This window comes from Polypterus senegalus, chromosome 5 (assembly GCF_016835505.1).
Source record: "Polypterus senegalus isolate Bchr_013 chromosome 5, ASM1683550v1, whole genome shotgun sequence".
Classification (NCBI taxonomy): Eukaryota; Metazoa; Chordata; class Cladistia; order Polypteriformes; family Polypteridae; genus Polypterus; species Polypterus senegalus.
The window spans coordinates 154,049,739-154,069,497 of NC_053158.1; the positions used below are offsets into that span (position 1 = coordinate 154,049,739).

General features: G+C 37.6%; 1 protein-coding gene across 1 annotated transcript; it reads right to left on the minus strand.

Annotated features, from left to right (window-relative positions):
• Positions 1-2,468: 2,468 nt before the first annotated feature.
• Positions 2,469-19,530, minus strand: LOC120529912. The gene is made up of 5 exons (XM_039754121.1): positions 19,397-19,530; positions 5,896-5,950; positions 5,030-5,392; positions 2,625-2,715; positions 2,469-2,473 (listed from the first exon to the last, which is right to left on the minus strand). The coding sequence occupies exons 1-5, from the start codon at positions 19,528-19,530 to the stop codon at positions 2,469-2,471; spliced, it is 648 nt and encodes a 215-aa protein (XP_039610055.1).
• Between the last annotated feature and the right edge of the window lie 229 nt (positions 19,531-19,759).

A 19,759-nucleotide genomic window follows, 5' to 3' on the forward strand; every position in this document is an offset into this window, starting at 1 on the left:
GCCTCAGATTTTAGGGTGCAAGACAGGGACTCACATGTCGCAATATATTTCTGGTATTATTTTATATGTAGAGTATATAAGAATGAATTAAATGAGACAGCGATGACAAATAAAAGTATTATTTTATATGAAAAGTGCCCATCTTGCTATATATCTATACTTCTGAATCAATCCAAAACACACTGAAATTAATAATGTTAATTATCTTAATAGCACACTTTTAGTAATGTTATTTTCCAAACTAATTAATCCAATTTAGAGTTGCAAGAGATTGTAGCTTATCTTCAGCAGCTTGAGATGCAAGGTAGAAACCAACAAGGCTCTGCAGTCCATCACAGGGCCTACTAATGCAATGATAATGATAAATGGGGCACATTTTGAGTAGCCATTTATTCTAACAGATTAAATGTTACTTGGTGGATTCAATTTCTTTTGGTGGAAACCTGGAGTACCCTGAAAAAGGCTTCTGCAGACATTTTAAGAATGTGCTAATACTACACAGACAAAGATTATGCATGGGATGCAAACTGAGGGCACTGGACCCACAGCAAGATGTGAAGCGTAATCACAAAATGTTCAGTGAAATATTACTTATTCGAAGAATACCATAATAACAGTATAGTATTATAGTATTCTTCTAATAGAAGAATATTATAATAACCACCAAGCCACCAGGGATGCACAAACCAGGGTGTTTCTTCATGTCAGTCCAAAGCCTGGATAAACGGGGAGGGTTACGTCAGGAAGGGCAATCAGTGGAAAATTTTAGCACATCAATATGTGGACAATATGTATGTAAGAATGATACAGGATATATAAGAGGATATGTAACAGTGGTGAAGTCAGTGGTAGGAGTGACAGACAGGCAAAGGTGGGATGACTTCAGGCATTAGCTCTTAACCCTTTCTTATTTGCAATGATGATGGACAGGTTGACAGACAAGAGTAGACAGGAGTCCCCATGGACTGATGTTTGTGGATTACATTGTGATCTGTAGCAAGAGTAGGGAGCAGGTCAAAGAGACCATGGAGAAGGTCAGTAGGAACAAGACAGAATATGTGTGTTTGTAAATGAGAGGGAGGTCAGTGGAATGGTGAGGATGCAGGAAGTACAGCTGGTGAAAGTGGATGAGTTTAAATACTTGAGATCAACAGAACAGAGTAATGGGAAGTGTGGAAGAGAGGTGGAAAAGAGTGTCAAGGTGTGTTTTGTCACATGCGGGTGCCAGCAAGAGTGAAAGGGAATGCCTATAAAAACGGTAGCAAGACCAGCTTTGTTATATGGTTTGGAGACAGTGGCACTGACCAGAAAGCAGGAGACAGAGCTGGAGGTGGCAGAGTTAAAGATGTTACGATTTGCATTGGGTGTGACGAGGATGGAAAAGATTAGAAAAGAGTACATTAGAGGGTCAGCTCAGATTGTGTTGGTTTGGACATGTGCAGAGGAGAGCTGGGTAAACTGGGAGAAGAATGTTAAGGATGGAGCTGCCAGGTAAGAGAAAAAGAGCAAGGTGTAATAGATTTATGGATGTGGTGAGAGAGGACATGAAGGTGATGGGTGTAATGGAGCAAGATGCAGAGGACAGGAAGATATGGAAAAAGATGATCCACTCTGGCGACACCTAATGCGAACAGCCAAAAGAAGAACAAGTAGAATCTTCTTATATAATATGCTACCGAGGGTGTCCATTTGTCTGTCCAGGATTTTAAATCACCTGTAGCTCGCAAACTTTTTGAACTATTCACCTGAAATTTGGTACACATATACTACATGACATCTACTATTCACTTTCGGGGTGAAGATTAACCTTCAAGGTTATTCTTTTTTATTTTTATTTTATTTTATTGTAGAATCAACTCTCGGCAGTGGCCAGCAGGGCGGCCATGCGGCACATCCATACAGGCTCCATTTTCATCCCTACTACCTTCACCTTCTCTTCCTCTACCTCTTCATATCTCAAATAATTCTTGAGGCAGATTGAAGACTTAAGTGCCAGCTTAAGTGAAAAATTAAGGAAAAACTTACTAAATAATTGCAACACAAACACTGGCTTAATCAGAGTTAACGTGAAAAGAAGTTGACGAAAGAAGAGATGAATCAGGCCGCTAGGGTGGAGAAAAGAAGAGCTGCTCAGGAAGCAGCAAGCACATCAACCTTTGAGCAAACAAATGCTAAACGTACAGAGAAAGAGTATGAAAACTATGAATGCTCAAGTCAAGTGTATTCACTGCATGTTATCGCGCAGTACTCCGTTACTGGTACTATAATAATGTTTATCTGGCACTTGCATTTTTTATTCTACAATAAATCACAATTTAATTCGTTGCAAAGAACCCTCAATGTCTGTGACACAAAGCACCAACAAATCCCCAGTCTATCAAATATACACATACTGAGATCAATCTGGAGTCTGCAATCCATCTAAGAGACATACTAATGACAATAGCAGGAAACTGCATCACAGGTAGTCAACCTAAGTGAAGAAATAAAAATAAAATTCCACATAGAATGTGTCTCAGCCTGAAATTCTATGGATTGTCTGTGAGGTGTCAGTGCCCTGTGCTATAGTGTATTATTTCCGAGTGCTGGCCCATCAGACAATAGATTTGTATTAAAATACTTACAGCTGTGCTCAGTTACCCCACTAAACTGGACTTGCACTCCTGGTACGGAGGTCCTGCTTTCCGATCTCTCTTCCTTTCTGTGCTTCAGTTGCTATTAAATGAAAGAAATTAAATCAACAGTTGTGCCTTTATCTTTAACATAATTGTTAAAATTGTTCCAAAAAATACATTGAATGGTACTGAATTTTCCCTAGTTTTAATTTATAGTAAACTAGAGGATGTTGCCCCCTGCTCGCTTTGCTTGCCAACCCCCATGCTTGCACTACACACTAGCCTCTTTGCGGTTTTGCCGCTCGCGTATGTGGATGCGGATGTACAATTTACTGTTTTACATTACAGTGAGTAATTAACCATATTATAAAATAGCAAAACGTAATAATTTGAAAGTAAGTTATGTTTCATGTTGCATTAGAGTTATTTGTTGCGTAATCCGATTTTGCAAATACTTTTTAAACTTACACTTTTATTGTAAAAATTTTTTTAATTACATTTTCATCAATATTGCATTGTATTGTGATCCTGTGTTTGGACTTACATCGTGACAATGCAACGTATAACTGCCCGTGAGTGAATATCATTTCATATCTTTCTCTCTAATAAATAAATGACTTTTTTGAATGTTTGTCCCTGAGATTTGTAAATTGTCTTTGCCAAATCTATTCTAATGGGAAAATGTTAACATTTTAATATGAATGGCACATCAAGATCTCCTTTGCTGTCTAATGTTATCCCCTGAAGATGTACTATATTACCTTTCTTGGATACGTCCTCCTTGCAACAGTAATTCGTGCGGAGGAAGACCGAACGGTTTTAATGGTAGTAGATATTCTTCAGAATATTGCAAGTTGATGCTTCATCTTCTGCACGATCACCTACAACTGTTTCATCATAGTCTATTGATATGCATTTAACCAATTTGCCGTGTAACTGATCAACAATTTTTACGTTAATTCATTTGACTTCATTGTTTCTTGCTGCTAGGATTGCCCATTTATTCATTTTTACTGTTGATAACCCTTCGTGATGAAATTCTTCAATAAGACTTGGACATAACATGTCTTCTTTAATTGGGAACTTAAAGTGACAAAAATGATAAAATTTATAAGAGCTGAGAGAACAAGAACTGTGTCGAAACGATGAAGTCAAACGAATTAATGCGAACATTGTTGATCGGTTACATGGCAAATTGGTTAAATGCGTATAAATAGACTTAAACAGTTGGTGGTGATGTTGTGGAAGATGAAAACATCAACTTACAATATCCCATAGAATATCTATAACCGTTAACACTGTCTGGTCTTCCACCTGCAGAATTACTGTTGAAAGAAGCATGTATCACAAGGTTATTGTGTAATTCATATTTGAGTAAAGGGCTTTGCAATAGGACAAGATTTCTTGTATTCAAAATTGGTCAAACAATTCTGACATTTAAAATTTTAACAGGCGACAAGAAAGGTAATGTAGTACATCTAATGTGGATGACAACAAAAAAGATCTTGATATGCCATTCGTATTAAAACATTTACAATTTCCCATTAGAATAGCTTTTGCTATGATAATTAACAAATCACAGGGACAAATATTCAAAAAATTCAGTTTATTTATTAGAGAGAAAGAAACGATGTTCACTCAGTGCAGTTATATGTTGGTTTGTCACAATGTAAGTCCAAATATGGAATCAAAATTCAATGCGATATTGATGAAAAGTTCATTCAAAGAATTGTGCAGTTTTACAGTAAAAGTGTAGGTTTAATAAGTATTTGTGTGTTAATTTCAAAGCCAAATAGAAAGAAAACGAGTAATGCAATGAATACCTCTATCGAAACATGAAACATTTTACTATTTTTTACTATGGTTAATTACTTGCTGTAATGTAAAATACTTCTTTTATGCATATGTAACAATTCCCATGAAAATAACAATCTTTTTAAATTGTACATCCACATTCCCATACACGAGCGGCAGATCCATGAAGTGGCTACTGTGTAGCTCCTGCCTAAGGGTTGGTGAGTGAAGTGAGCATGGGGCAAAGCCCCTTAGTTTTATTTAATTTTTTAAATGTAAATTGACTATATACAAGTACAGTAAGTGTGGGTATACAAGTGTCGGACTGGTACCTTGTCTGGGGTTGATTCCTAACTTGTACTTGATGCTACCAATATAGGCCTTGGCAACCCAAAACCATAAAATTGGGTCAACTGGATTCAGAAGATGGATGGTATGATGATTGCATAAATGTCTTGGTATAACTGTCACTTTAGAAGTAAAAGTTTAAAACGCAAGTTATTACTGATATAATGTGCCCTTTTAAAATTCTGACTGAGGCATGCATTAACTTATATACACAGATTGCAAACTGTTATACATTCAAACTAATTGGCACAAGAAACATCTGTCACACTTACCTCTTTCACCTTTCCACCACGGCCAGATGTATACTTTTCTGGTTTCTCATAAGTGGATGCAGCTATGTGCCATGGGGTAGCAAATGTCACCTCATGTTTGGCTGCACTTTTTCCAGGTAAATGAAAATACTTGGGATGAAATCTTTTGATGGGAGAACCCTTTGGTTCAAAAACAGCTCGTAGTGCACAAATGTTGACGCCTGCATCAGCCTTTCGAATGGGAAGGTGTTCCATGGACTTACTCCTTTGAAAATGACTGAAGATACTTCGGTCAATACCTGACCGCTTCTTATCAGCTTTCTTCTCGAACACCATTTTCAACATTTCCATCTTATTTTCTGGGGTTTCATTTCTATGTAAAATCTAAACACAGAAATTTAATTTTAGGTTATCTAAACATTGTTTAAACTGAACATAAAAATACTTAACATTGACTACACAATAAGTAGAGCCTTTTCTGCATGTTTCTGATTTACTTGAATTAGACAAATGCTAAACATTGAGAACCAATAAAATCTTTTCAGTCTTATTCAACCAGAGGAACAAGATATTTTCTCTCTGGTTAGCCCAAACATCAAACCAATGATAAATACTATTCAGAAAAAGCAGAATTAGGCCCCCATGATAAAAATCTGCATATAATTTAACTCATCACCCATTATGAACCTTTCCAAAATATTATTCAAGCGATTTGAAGAATGGCAATTTTCCAAGATGCACCATCCTGTAATGTAAGGCAGACACCTCTGACTAATGTTAGCCATAACTTTGTACTACAAGTAATATGACAGGGGCAATGAATTCTATTGGAAACAAAAGGAATACTGTACATAAGCAAGTGAAAAGAGTAAACCTGCTCCACATACTTTTTTTCGTTCTTCTTCTGTAAGTGCATTTCTTAAATCCAATGTACTCTGATACCTTTGGAAGACAAATTAATACAAATATATTAACTTTTTATCATTTAATGGATTAGCTGAAGAGTCATTTCATGACAGTAAAGATGCACAATGAAATAAAGAACACTATGAAGGTTTATTAATATTAAGTCCAAATGCTTCATTGTTAATTGAAAAATAGATATTTTGACACAATATTTTAGCTTGTCACAATGTTTCCACTAAGCAAAGACTAAGTATTACATTAAGATTAGATTCTACTGCTAAGCAACTGTTTTCATATTTAAATAGGCTAGTTGGATACTGTAGTATGTACTTAGTAAAATAAGACAGATCTGTAATGAATAAAGAATTTGTCTTCAAATAATCAATAGCTCATTTCTATACTGAGTCAAAGGGGGAGACATCATTTTAGTGTGGAGGAACAGAAGAATGAGATGTGATCAAAAATCATGCAAAGATCATAGCCAAAAAATCATCTCAGTGAAAATACGCAGCAAAAAATATTGAGAACCAGAGAGAACAAAAACAGCAAGTGTACATGAAGTATTTTAAGAAATTGCCACAAACTTGGGCAGAAACTGAATGACTTTTTAAGCTGTCACGTTACTAACATCATATGTCATGACTCATCTGATCACGTCCCCCACCGACTGGGACCTGGATCATGGCAACAAGCTTACAAAATGGCATTTTACGTATGGAAAACCAAATCATTTTTTGTTATTGAAAACTTACATACATTTTTCTCATAATTTTAATTGGATATTTGAAATCTCCATATTCAAAACCGCTATTTAAAAACTTGAATGAGAGCTAAAACCAAGTAAAACAAAACCACATCATCATAATTATCATTTATAATTACATTTATATGATAGATAAGAGAAAAAATAACCCATATAAAAGTTAGGAGACAGTCAGGTTTTTGTTTATGACTCAAGTGACACAAAGGGTAACACCTCAAGATTACGGACACTATGTAGTTTCGTATAGTTTTCCTATATAAAATTATTCTCTGGAAGTATATCATTCATGATACTCACTGCGCCACAAGCTGCAACACAGACACTTTTGTATCTTCAGGGATTGGATTTTCCTCAGAGACATTTCTCAAAGAGTGGACTCTTCTCAGACTAGTTTTCTGTTCCATAATTGATATGGTCAGCTTGGAAAAGATATTAGCCAAATAGAATTCTAGAAGAAACAGAATTGAAAACAGGGTGAAGTTAGCAGATGACTCATACATTGTTATCTTTTCACTTGTTATAGTTGGTCACCTCTTTCTCACACCTTTAGATCATCCTTTTCGTTTATAAAGCCTTAAATGCCCACGACCCTTCTTACTTATCTGAACTTATTACTTACAAACCAGAGAGCATATTGAGCTCTCAAGATCCTGGCCTGGACTACTTAAAATTCCAAGGATTAACAAAATAAGAGTGGGAGGTTGAGCTGTCAACTACAGGGCCCGGAAGCTGTGGAATGATCCTCCTAATATAAGAGATGCTCCTTCACTGTTAGCTTTTAAATCCTAGCTGAAGACTCACTGCTTCAGTTTAGCATACCCTGACTAGAACTGCGGATTATCTCTGCATACTGCATCTCTGTTAGTCATGTGTACAGAAATATATATAATGCAAACATTTTAAACCATTTACTAGCCATTCTCTATTCTATTTCTCTTCTTGGTATCTAGACTGCCAGGCTGCTTTCCTGTGTATGAAAAAGTCATCTTGAGAAAAGAAGCATTGGAATCATGAGATGGAAAGATTCCCCCATCAGATTGGATGGGCAGCATATACGCCAATATAGAAAGCCTAGGACAGGTTAGTCGGGCACTTGACCAAGGTCTCCAGGACTGTGACTTTGTTTTTGACTTTCTTACAGTTTTAACCTCCTTTGTTGTTAACTAACCATAGTTCATAGTTTAACTAATGGACAGATATTCCTTGGTTTCCATTTATGTTTAATCAGTTCTATCTTGTTTTGTGCATTTTAATGACTTTTCATATATATGTGTACCAATTCTGTATTTAGTAATTGGTATAATCTATACTTCTCTCACAGTATTCCAATTTTAGCTAACTCTTACTTTTTCATGATTATTATTGCACTAATTATTAATTTTAGTTGTTTACTTCTTTGGTTGTCCATTGCTTTCTGGCTATTATGTGATTATAACAGCATGAGTGTCTACCAGGAAACCATCCCAAGTCGCACTGTTGATATGCAAGTGTCAGGGTGTGGCATCATATTGGCTTGTTTCCATAAAAGACTCATTACCATACCATTTCTTAGTCTTAATGGCTTTTTTTTACAATGGAAAAATATATTCGGTACAATGTGAAAGATTTAAAGTTAACAGTAATTGACAGTTCATTGGGGTTTTGGTGATCTAGTGAGTTTAATTATGGTTTTCCATATTATTTTGAAGAAATTCAAGAAAAATCAAACAAAAACTATAAAGGGTAAATATTGTGTTTATTTTTATGGACAAATCTTTTAGAAACAATGTTACCAACTACATGCTATACTGGTGTTTTTGAGGTTTCACCATTAGCATATGAGGGTTGATCAAAGACTTTTGAGTTCTAATCTAGAAGGGAAATATGATACTGACTTAGCAAATGGCCAAGAATCAACTGATATGTGCTGAAATGTAAAGTACAAGATTCTAGTATTTGTGGTTTATAGTTTATGCTTTTTATTTCAGAACCAAGTCAAGCCGGATGCCAAAATCTGCATGATCAAGTATAATACTATCACAGAATTTCTGCATCAGAATATTGGAAAACACTATGTCCCTTGGGTATTCATTTTCATGTAGTCAATGCCTACCATGATTAGTTCCCTGCATATGCCAATCATGATACAGACTGTAGAATTCTGTAGTGGCAGGACATCTCCTGTAGTTGATTCAAGGTTTGAGCAGCATACGATATCAACGACAGAAAATGTTGCCACTGTGAAGTATAATAAAGAATTGAAAAGTTATGGAGCTTGAGACTGCAGACCCCACAGATTCAGTTGAATCAATTCCTCTTAAACAATTAAACATGAGACAGCTCTCTGCATGTTGGATACCCAGGATGTTGAATACCACATTCCATGCATCAAGGAGCATTAGATCTAATGAATAGAAACTGAGAGGAACTTAAATGTTTCATAACTGGAGACAAATGATAGATACATTGCCATAACTCAAAACAATCAAATCAAGGGAACACATTAACAATGAAATTTAAGGTCCAACCCGGTGGCAGCAAGAAAATGTGCATAGTTTTCAAAGTATTGAAGTTATAGTCCAAATTGATTAAAATCAAAAGTCCTACATAATAGTGAATATCACACTGATTTGCTTTAGCATTTGTGGTAGTTAATAGGGAGAATCAATAAGGAAAGCTGTTTACCAATCCTCTTTCTCCTTCAGGATTATTCCCCTGCTCAAAATACAAGGACTGAAAAATCTGCTCTGCAATACATTTGAAGAGATGCCAGACCCACTCTACTCTCCAGATCATCTATTCTAGAATGCGAAGGGCCAAATTCATGAGACACAAGACATCAAATCAGCTACAGGAGACTGGTTGGACAACCATGACAAAATGTTTCGTCTGAGTGTCATAGAAAAGCTTTTTGAAAACTACAGCAAGTGTATTAGAGTTCAGAGGAAGAATATTACAAATAAAACTAATTTTGGTTTTACTGGTGTTTCTTGAAGCGTATCAGGCTCAAAAATGTTTTGATTATTACTCCTATAGGACCAGTACAAAATATCACATTGACACTAGTCCAATTATCTTTTTAAAACCAGCTGCTCGCCTAGACTCAGTGCTGTCTACAGCATGCTGAGTAAGGAGGGTCAGGCATTCTTTTCTTTAGTATTGGGATTCCAGATAACACTGAGGGATTCCCGCAAACTTCCTAGGACAGCTGGGAGACACTTGGTCTGCTCCTTTGTCTCCACCCTTCTGGATATTCACAAAGATCTTCAAAGTGAGCCAAATAAAAATAGCCTTTATCTTTAACCTTCATCTTCTAAAGTTGTTAAAAAATGACTCAGTTTAACAATAATTTGTAACTCATTTTTATCTGTAAAATTACTGCCACAGCACTGTGTGCTTTTATCATTGATTTCAATCTTATGGAGTAACCTCAAACAAGTTCTAACTTTAAGCACTTGTGTGCTGAATGACTATCATGTGCCTTCAAACAGTTTATAAAATCATAACATTAACTTAGGATGCATAAAATTAATCAACCACCTCCATTCCTACATTTCTAACCAACAATCCTATGCACCATAAATTGTTACCTTGCAGTTTCTCAGAATTCTCTTCTGCAGTCACCAAAATGCTAATGTATAGGATCATTTTTTTCTAGACATACAAAATATAGACTGTGGGTAAAGGGCAGAGACATATACACACATTGCACAAGCAAGATAAGCAAAAAAACATGAAACATAATATATTGTGTTATTCCTAAATGATAATTTCATTTTCACTTTGTTGCATCTTCTGGGGTAAATAACTGTTACAATCATGCATAATAAATGTCCTGTTCACTACTCTACTGACTCATTTACAGGTTCGGAACAAATGGTATCTGATGTTGTTTGATGAAATAGAATTCCACAGCGGCACAAGTTATTATAAAAACTGGGGCTTGGCTCGGGCTGGTGGGTATATGGAATTCCACTGTACATCCATGATGTGTTCAATGGGGGAAGCAATGCTATTGCCGGTTACATGCAAACATGATAGAGTCATCTACAGGGTCACCAGATGTGCAGTTTTCACTCCATATTGAATGATTTTTGAAAGCATTGTGCTGGTATAAATTTAGTTTTGCATTTTCTGTGCTATTTTCAACGGATACATGCAGCCTGAAAACCACACCCACAACAACCAGCCCCTCACCACCCAAACCGACTCCAACAGAAACTAAACTCCAATGGGAATCTTCGGCCAGAGCTCCTGGATTTCGATGATGGCAAAACTCCAAGGTGAAGGGATGTCAACATTTCCAAAACCACAAGGGGGAATAAGCCATCGGTATCATTCATTGGGCTGGTCCTCAGCGCCATTAGCTGTCAGCAGTCTTTGAGTTGGAAATATTTCCAGGAACTGGCAGCCGTACTCAGCTTTTCCCCATTAACATGCTTTAAGTCATTAGGTGGAGTACCTGCACCCACGAGGTAGAAAAGGAGCTTGAGAAGAGAGCTGAGGAAGATCAATAAAGATGAGAGATGTCATAAGTTAAAGTAAAAGAAAGAAAAGGATTGAATTGGAGGCAAGTGGTTGGGTTTGGCCCAAAATAGCAGCATGTGGCCAGCACTTGTGGGGAGGAGGTCACTCCTAATGAACGCACAAGAGCACGAGTGACCTACCACTCCAAGTGGTATCCAGCCCAGAGGCAGTGGATAGGAGAAAGAGCCGGGCTTGTGGGGCTCTGGTAGACACTGAGGGATGGCTGTGAGGGACAGTAGTCAGGCTTGGGGCACCCCAGCATTGACCAGATGAGGTTGTTGGGGTGCAGGCTCATGGGATGGACAACTGTGCCTGTCAGAAGACATCTCCTTGAGCCGAGGAGACCTTAATGATTAGTTGAGTAGAAAGGAAGACAGTGGCTGGTACTGGGATTTACAGACTGATTCTGTGTGTTTTAGATAGATAGATAGACCTCATTTTTATGGATTCTTTATTGATTACTTATTATGACTTAACTTTCACCATAATAAAATAAAAATTTATATTAAGATGATTATGCACTGCACTTTTTGAACACTTTGTTTTGTTTAAATAAAATCACTCTTGCACTTTACACATACTTTTGATTGTATGTGTCCTCCTTTCACAACTCATCCCAGTCATGTTACGAATGGTTTCGGGTTCAAGGACAATGTGGCAGCTGAAACCAACCTAGACCATCACATGTTGCCAATGAGATTAACTGTTGGGAAATCTTTACATTTATCAGATTACAATTTGCATAAAGAAATACATAAGCCAAGAATATTAAACTTATTTCCAGTAAGGGCATCTAGTTAATTCAATTGTATAATAATATAGCTTATTCCAATTCACATTACACTACATCAAAGATTTCAAAAGAACCCCTATAAAAAGTCTCGTAATAACTATAGCATACATACTAAATTTCTAAACAAATTTTGAAACAAATCCAAATCATAATATGTCAGCGTTTCTCAACCTTTAAGTATTTGCGACCCAAGTTTTCATAACAGTTTTAATCGCGCCCCCCTAACATTTTTTTGAAATGTAGATGCATATTTTATTATACCTACTTAATTTTTATCGACATTTATCTAACTCTATATTTATTGTTCTAGTATCAAAATGTAGTTTAAGTTAATTTGTTTTGGTTTCAACAGATTTTTTTTATTTTTGATTCTTGTTTTATTTTTTTCACATCTTCGCGCCCCCCTAGGGGGGTCCGTCCCACAGGTTGAGAACCACTGGATTATGTGATATTATCTACTGCTGAATTCTGCTTTGTACTTGTAATATTTCTATTGCACTATTATATTGTACTAGAGGGCTTAGAAATTGAGAACCAACCCCCTTTGCCAGGGCTACGTGCCAGCCACTTTGCGTCTCTGCCGCTTGCGTTGTGAAGAGGGCAGGCTGAACGCAGCCCAAAGAGACGTGGTTGCTCCTCCGAAACACCCCCTTAAACAGTGATATAATGGGAATATATATATAACAGTTTTTTTTTTTTTTGCTCCTCTTTGCTCGATCATCATCTGCTGCTGCGCTTTGAAAATTTAACAGCCTATACAGCAGCTGTCTTTGTCATCTACTCTGTCTTTTATTTCCGGCCCCAGGCATGGTTAAATCTGTTGACACAAAGTCTTGTCTTGCGGGACGCGAGTTCTTGATATTTTTTAGTTTATAATTTAAAAATGGAATAAGAATCTCAAAATCTAACAACATCACATTAAAGTTCAATAAATTCTGAAAAGAATGATACCAAACATATATATGTATGTTTTAAAATAAGTCCGATTTAAAGTGTGACAAAAAAGGTCACATAAAATCATTGTGCAAAATCATTGCACTTTTAGGCTTAGGATTTTATATATAATATATCGAGAGAGAGAGAGAAAGAGTATACAGTAATCCCTCCTTGATCGTGGGGGTTGCGTTCCAGAACCCCCCGCGATAGGTGAAAATCCGCGAAGTAGAAACCATATGTTTGTGTAGTTATTTTTATATATTTTAAGCCCTTATAAACTCTCCCACACTGTTAACATGATTAGAGCCCTCTAGACATGAAATAACACCCTTTAGTCAAAAGTTTAAACTGTGCTCCATGACAAGACAGAGAGGACAGTTCTTTCTCACAATTAAAAGAATGCAAACAGATCTTCTTTTTAAAGCAGCGCTGTCAGGAGCAGAGAATTTCAGAGAGAGAGAGAGAGATAAAAGCAAACAATCAAAAAATCAATACGTGCTGTTGCACACCACGATAAAGCAGCCGCAACAGAAGGGAGCAATGTGAAGGTAGTCTTTCAGCATTTTTAGAGTAGCGTCCGTATCTTCTAGGCAAACAACCCCTCTGCTCACACCCCCTCCGTCAGGAGCAGAGAACGTCAGAGAGAGTGAGAGAATCAGAGAAAAGCAAACAATCAAGCACCACTCGGGAAGCACATCACATATCATTGAGGAGTTTTATTTAATATGTAATACATGCTCTGATTGGGTAGCTTCTAAGCCATCCGCCAATAGCGTCCCTTGTATGAAATCATCTGGGCAAACAAACTGAGGAAGCATGTACCATAAATTAAAAGACCCATTGTCCGCAGAAATCCGCGAACCAGCGAAAAATCCATGATATATATTTAAATATGCTTTCATTAAAAATCTGTGATAGAGTGAAGCTGCGAAAGTCGAAGCGCAATATAGCGAGGGATCACTGTATTGAGAGTTACTTGTGTTTTCTTCTGTTTATTGTATTGTCTTTACCCCCTTCTTTTTGACACCCACTGCACAATCAGTCTACCTGGAAAGGGGTCTACCTCTTTGAACTGCCTTTCCCAAGGTTTCTTCCATTTTTTCCCTACTAGGGTTTTTTTTGGGAGTTTTTCCTTTCTTCTTAGAGAGTCAAGCCTGGGTGGCTGTCAAAAGGCACATTTAGGGCTATATAAAAATAAATTGTGTTGTATTGTATTGTATTGTATTGTATGCTATTGCATTCCAGAATATTCTTAAGCCAAAATTAACAAAAAATGTCCAGAACTTACTCTGTAGTTAATTTAAAATATCCCACTTGCTACTACAGCAACACAGAATTGGTAGTCTCCTAGAACAGCTGTCTTTAGTTTTTAAAATAGTATTTGGTGCTGTGTGTTTATAAACAGGGCGGCACGGTGGTGCAGTGGTAGCGCTGCTGCCTCACAGTTAGGAGACCCAGGTTCACTTCCCGGGTCCTCCCTGCGTGGAGTTTGCGTTTTCTCCCCGTGTCTGCGTGGGTTTCCTCTGGGAGCTCCAGTTTCCTCTCACAATCCAAAGACATGCCAGTTAGGTGGATTGGCGATTCTAAATTGGCCCTAGAGTGTGCTTGGTGTGTGGGTGTGTTTGTGTGTGTCCTGCGGTGGGTTGGCACCCTGCCCAGGATTGGTTCCTGCCCTGTGTTGGCTGGGATTGGCTCCAGCAGACTCCCGTGACCCTGTGTTTGCATTCAGTGGGTTGGGAAATGGATGGATGTTTATAAACAATGGGCTGTTGCTGAAGTTTTTCTGCTGAAGAAAGTAACAATTATTCACCAGTGAAAAAAAATAACATTCACTGGCAATGCTGTTGATAAAGACCCTGCTAGTTGTTTCATTAAATGAATTGTGGGTTATAAGAAAGGTTTAGTGCTTTGGTGATGACAAGGTTATTTAAAGAAGGTGGAAAACTTATTCATGATGTAACTTTCAGGTGCATTCTGGGACTAAATGATCACATTTTTGTTTGTTGAATATTCTTGTAGTAATGAGTTGTATTCAAAAATAACAGTGATAATAGAATGTACAGCATTCATATGTGTCATTAGACTATGTTAAATACTTGCGTTTTAACAGTACTTTACAATGTCTTGTAGTTAAAAATCGAGCACCAATAGGCTTATGGTGGCTCATATTGCTTTCATACAGAAGATTCTAATTTAAATAATAAAATGGCTTTGATTGATTTGATGTCAATTGTCGTGGAAGGACTGTATACAAGTGTAGTTTTTTGTTAAGAATAAAAGAGTTCTAAAAAAGATAAAAACCTCAAATAGTCACCTAAATGCAGTAAACTTTCATAACCTACATGCTAATCCACTTTTTGAACAATAAAGTGAAATTACCTAAAGAAAGGTAAATAAAAAGAAAATGAACAATACTAGCATAAAATCAGTATTACTCCAGGAAAGAGCAAAAGCACCTAAATTAAGTTCTGTGTCTCACCCGTTTATAAACTGCAGTTCTCTTTCTAAACCCATGCTATCATTATATCACTTAGTTGATCTGCACCCCCATTAATTAGTTCAAACACCTTTTAGGTTGGTAACATCAGTTCAATACAATAGTAAAATGGAGATAATGCAGTCACTAGGGTATTTACACTGTTATGTAAACCAAAGACATGTTAATTCAGACTAGGCTTACAGAGCAGAGAATTTCATTCCTCTATTATTAATGTGCAGATTTTTTTTTGTGTGTATCGTTCTATGAATGGCTTTCGCAGGCGCCTCCTGTGGAATTTTTGTCTAACTTGTACTGGAAATCTGAGCAACTGTCAAAGAATTAAGGAGGAAAGTATACACACTGATATAACTGCTTGGAAAGCAAAACTGAAACAGCAAGCCATTCAGTAATTGAAGTCGCACAGAATGATTCTCTGAGTTAAGACAGGCGAGTTCACAAATTTGCCAATGCTTTTCAATGGGAAATTTTACAGTTTCAAAATGTTGTGCAGCATGAATTGTCTGAGGTATTGCAACAATAATTAAATTGCCTTGAGGAAAAATTGTGCTGCGTTTCAATAAAATTGGTTCACTTGGGGCTGAGTTCTTTCATGTGGATGGACGGACAGAAAGACATGGCAATTGCAGTAGGTGCTTCTCACATTATGTGCAAACACCCTTAAAATGAAGAGGCTGCAAGTACAGTAATTTGAAAATACATGCAGTTAATGGAGATTATGTAGAAAAATGTGGAGTGTAGCAGGTACATATAATTATCCTATGAATATGCTTACATAGTTCTATAATAATAGCAATAAACAAATTGCTTTGTAAAATGTTATATGCCACTTTTAAAGTGCTGCACAATTTAACTTAAACCTATATCACATTAGTCGACTTTTCCAGTAATTTCCAGTTGTACCCTTCATTTACGTAATCGTAGCCAGTCGGGGATAGTCAGCTGCATGCTCCAGTGAAACCAGAGCTCGGTGGGTAAGTGTGACATGGGCTATGATTTCACTTATGTAATCTGACAAGGTGCAGTGAAAAGATCAGAAACTGTGATTAGCAAATCTGAAAAAAAGTTGCACAATGCGACATTAGCATTAGTGGCTACTGCACATTGGTTTAACTATAGGATCATTTTTTTATATTTCAAAATGTACAATTCAGTGGGCTAAGAATTATAATAGATAGGACATTTCATGATTGCACCAAGTGTATTAGCATACAATTACTTCTCGTTTATAAATAGCCAAAAGGATAACATGGGTCTTTAACAAGATACATTGTGAATTAAGCTGCTCTATATAGAATATGAGGCATATATTTTATATAACAAATGTATAAACTGGAATCCATTAGTAAATTTTCACCTGTAGTTCTTTTCTCTTGTTATTATTTTAAATTTTATTTAAAAAAATATTTTATGACCAATCCATAGAGTTACAAATGGAATCTACTAGCAAGTCTCATATTAGCCATTTGATGTTCATTTTCTTTGGTTTTAGTAAATAATTAAAGATCAAGACCTTTATTTGATATATACGCTTCATTTATTTAAAGTATGTGCACTTGATGTCTCACTGCAATAAAGATCTTTGTAACATTCATACATTAGACAAATTATTTTTAACTACACTTATAAATAGTCTACTAAATACAGTGCATCTGGAAAGTATTCACAGCGCATCACTTTTTCCACATTTTGTTATGTTACAGCCTTATTCCAAAATGGATTAAATTAATTTTTTTCCTCAGAATTCTACACACAATACCCCATAATGACAATGTGACAAAAGTTTACTTGAGGTTTTTGCAAATTAAAAATAAAAAAAAATATAAACATTAAGTATTCACAGCCTTTGCCATGAAGCTTAAAATTGAGCTCAGGTGCATCCTGTTTTCCCTGAGATGTTTCTGCAGCTTAATTGGAGTCCACCTGTGGTAAATTCAGTTGATTGGACATGATTTGGAAAGGCACACACCTGTCTATATAAGGTCCCACAGTTGACAGTTCATGTCAGAGCACAAACCAAGCATGAAGTCAAAGGATTGTCTCGAGGCACAAATCTGGGGAAGGTTACAGAAAAATTTCTGCTGCTTTGAAGGTCCCAATGAGCACAGTGGCCTCCATCATCCGTAAGTGGAAGAAGTTCGAAACCACCAGGACTCTTCCTAGAGCTGGCCGGCCATCTAAACTGAGCGATCGGGGGAGAAGGGCCTTAGTCAGGGAGGTGACCAAGAACCCTATGGCCACTCTGTCAGAGCTCCAGAGGTCCTCTGCGGAGAGAGGAGAACCTTCCAGAAGGACAACCATCTCTGCAGCAATCCACCAATCAGGCCTGTATGGTAGAGTGGCCAGACGGAAGCCACTCCTTAGTAAAAGGCACATAGCAGCCCGCCTGGAGTTTGCCAAAAAGCACCTGAAGGATTCTCAGACCATGAGAAACAAAATTCTCTGGTCTGATGAGACAAAGATTGAACTCTTTGGTGAGAATGCCAGGCATCATGTTTGGAGGAAACCAAGCACCACTCATCACCAGGCCAATACCATCCCTACAGTGAAGCATGGTGGTAGCAGCATCATGCTGTGGGGATGTTTTTCAGCGGTAGGAACTGGGGGACTATTCAGGATAAAGAGAAAGATGACTGCAGCAATGTACAGAGACATCCTGGATGAAAATCTGCTCCAGAGCGCTCTTGACCTCAGACTGAGGCAATGGTTCATCTTTCAGCAGGACAACGACCCTAAGCACACAGCCAAGATATCAATGGAGTGGCTTCAGGACAACTCTGTGAATGTCCTTGAGTGGCCCAGCCAGAGCCCAGACTTGAATCCGATTGAACATCTCTGGAGAGATCTTATAATGGCTGTGCACCAACGCTTCCCATCCAACCTGATGGAGCTTTAGAGGTGCTGCAAAGCAGAATGGGTGAAACTGGCCAAGGATAGGTGTGCCAAGCTTGTGGCATCATATTCAAAAAGACTTGAGGCTGTAATTGCTGCCAAAAGTGCATCGACAAAGTATTGAGCAAAGGCTGTGAATACTTATGTACATGTGATTTCTCAGTTTTTTTTATTTTGAATATATTTGCAAAAACCTCAAGTAAACTTTTTTCACATTGTCATTATGGGGTGTTGTGTGTAGAATTCTGAGGAAAAAAATGAATTTAATCTTTGGAATAAGCCTGTAACATAACAAAATGTGGAAAAAGTGATGTGCTGTGAATACTTTCCGGATGCACTTTAGCACACTTCCTGGATCTAGTAAAAACATCAACCCATTTTCATATGTGTTTAATCCATATTTTAATCCATATTTTATGGTGGTATGGGAGCCTGGGGCAGAACTAGCAGTACCAGTACCAAAGGTCTGGATTATTCACACTTGGACTGTGAGTTAGAACAGGCGCACACGTCAAATACTTTTACCTTACTAATTTACAAAAGCAAAGGCGTGTTCTCAACTGGTAATTAAGAGCTTTAGTGAGCATGGCTAGGCCATCCATCCATCCTTTTCTGCCGATTTCCAGGTCAGCGTTGTGGGGGAAGCAGTCTAAACAATGTCACCCAAGCAACTTTTTTCTCTGCCACCTCCTCCAACTCCTCCAGGGGAATACCAAGACATTCTCAAACCAGCCAAGAGATATTATATCTCCAGATGGTCTGGGGTCTGCCCCAAGGTCTCCTTCAATTTGGAAATGCCAGAGAGACCTCCCCAGGAAGGCATTCAGGGGGATTTTTAATCAGACGCCCAAATGACCTCAACTGGCTCCTTTTAATGCGGAAAACCAACAGTTCTATTTTGAGCTCATCCTGAATGTCTGTGCTTCTCATCGTATCTCTAAGGCTAAGCCCAGACACTTTGCAAAGGACTCATTTCTGCTGCTTGTATCATGAAGATAGGAATGTAGATCAGGCAATAAATTGAGAGCCTCACCTTTCGGCTCAGAAATGACCGGGTGCAACGTCCACATAATTGCATACATTGCTCTCATCTACCTGTCAATCTCCTGTTCCCTTTGTCCCTCAGTCGTGAACAAAATCCCAAGATACTCTTCTGCTTTGAGGTAGCACCCTGTCCCCAACCTAGAGTGGCCAAGAATCATGACATCAGACTTGGAGGATGTCCTCATCCCGGCTACTTCACACTTGGCTGCAAACCACCCTAGTGTGTGCCTAAGGTCATAGCCTAATGACGCCAACAGGACCACATCATTTGCAAAAAGCATGGCTTGGCCTTACAGAATATTGCTGCTGACATATTAAAAGACCTCTGTACCCACTCAATCCCAGAGACAGCAGTAGATGTGCTATAGTCTCTGCTGTACCATCTCATTTATCCTGTTATAGCTAAAATCTGTT

Excerpts from the sequence above, each read along its gene's own strand:
- LOC120529912 (XM_039754121.1), bottom strand. The coding sequence starts at position 19,530 with ATGAGGACATCCTCCAAGTCTGATGTCATGATTCTTGGCCACTCTAGG. Across the intron at positions 5,951-19,396 it reads AGGGAACAGGAGATTGACAG|GTATCAGAGTACATTGGATT; the intron begins GTAGATGAGAGC and ends TGTCTTCCAAAG. Across the intron at positions 2,716-5,029 it reads GTGGTGGAAAGGTGAAAGAG|CAACTGAAGCACAGAAAGGA; the intron begins GTAAGTGTGACA and ends TTCATTTAATAG.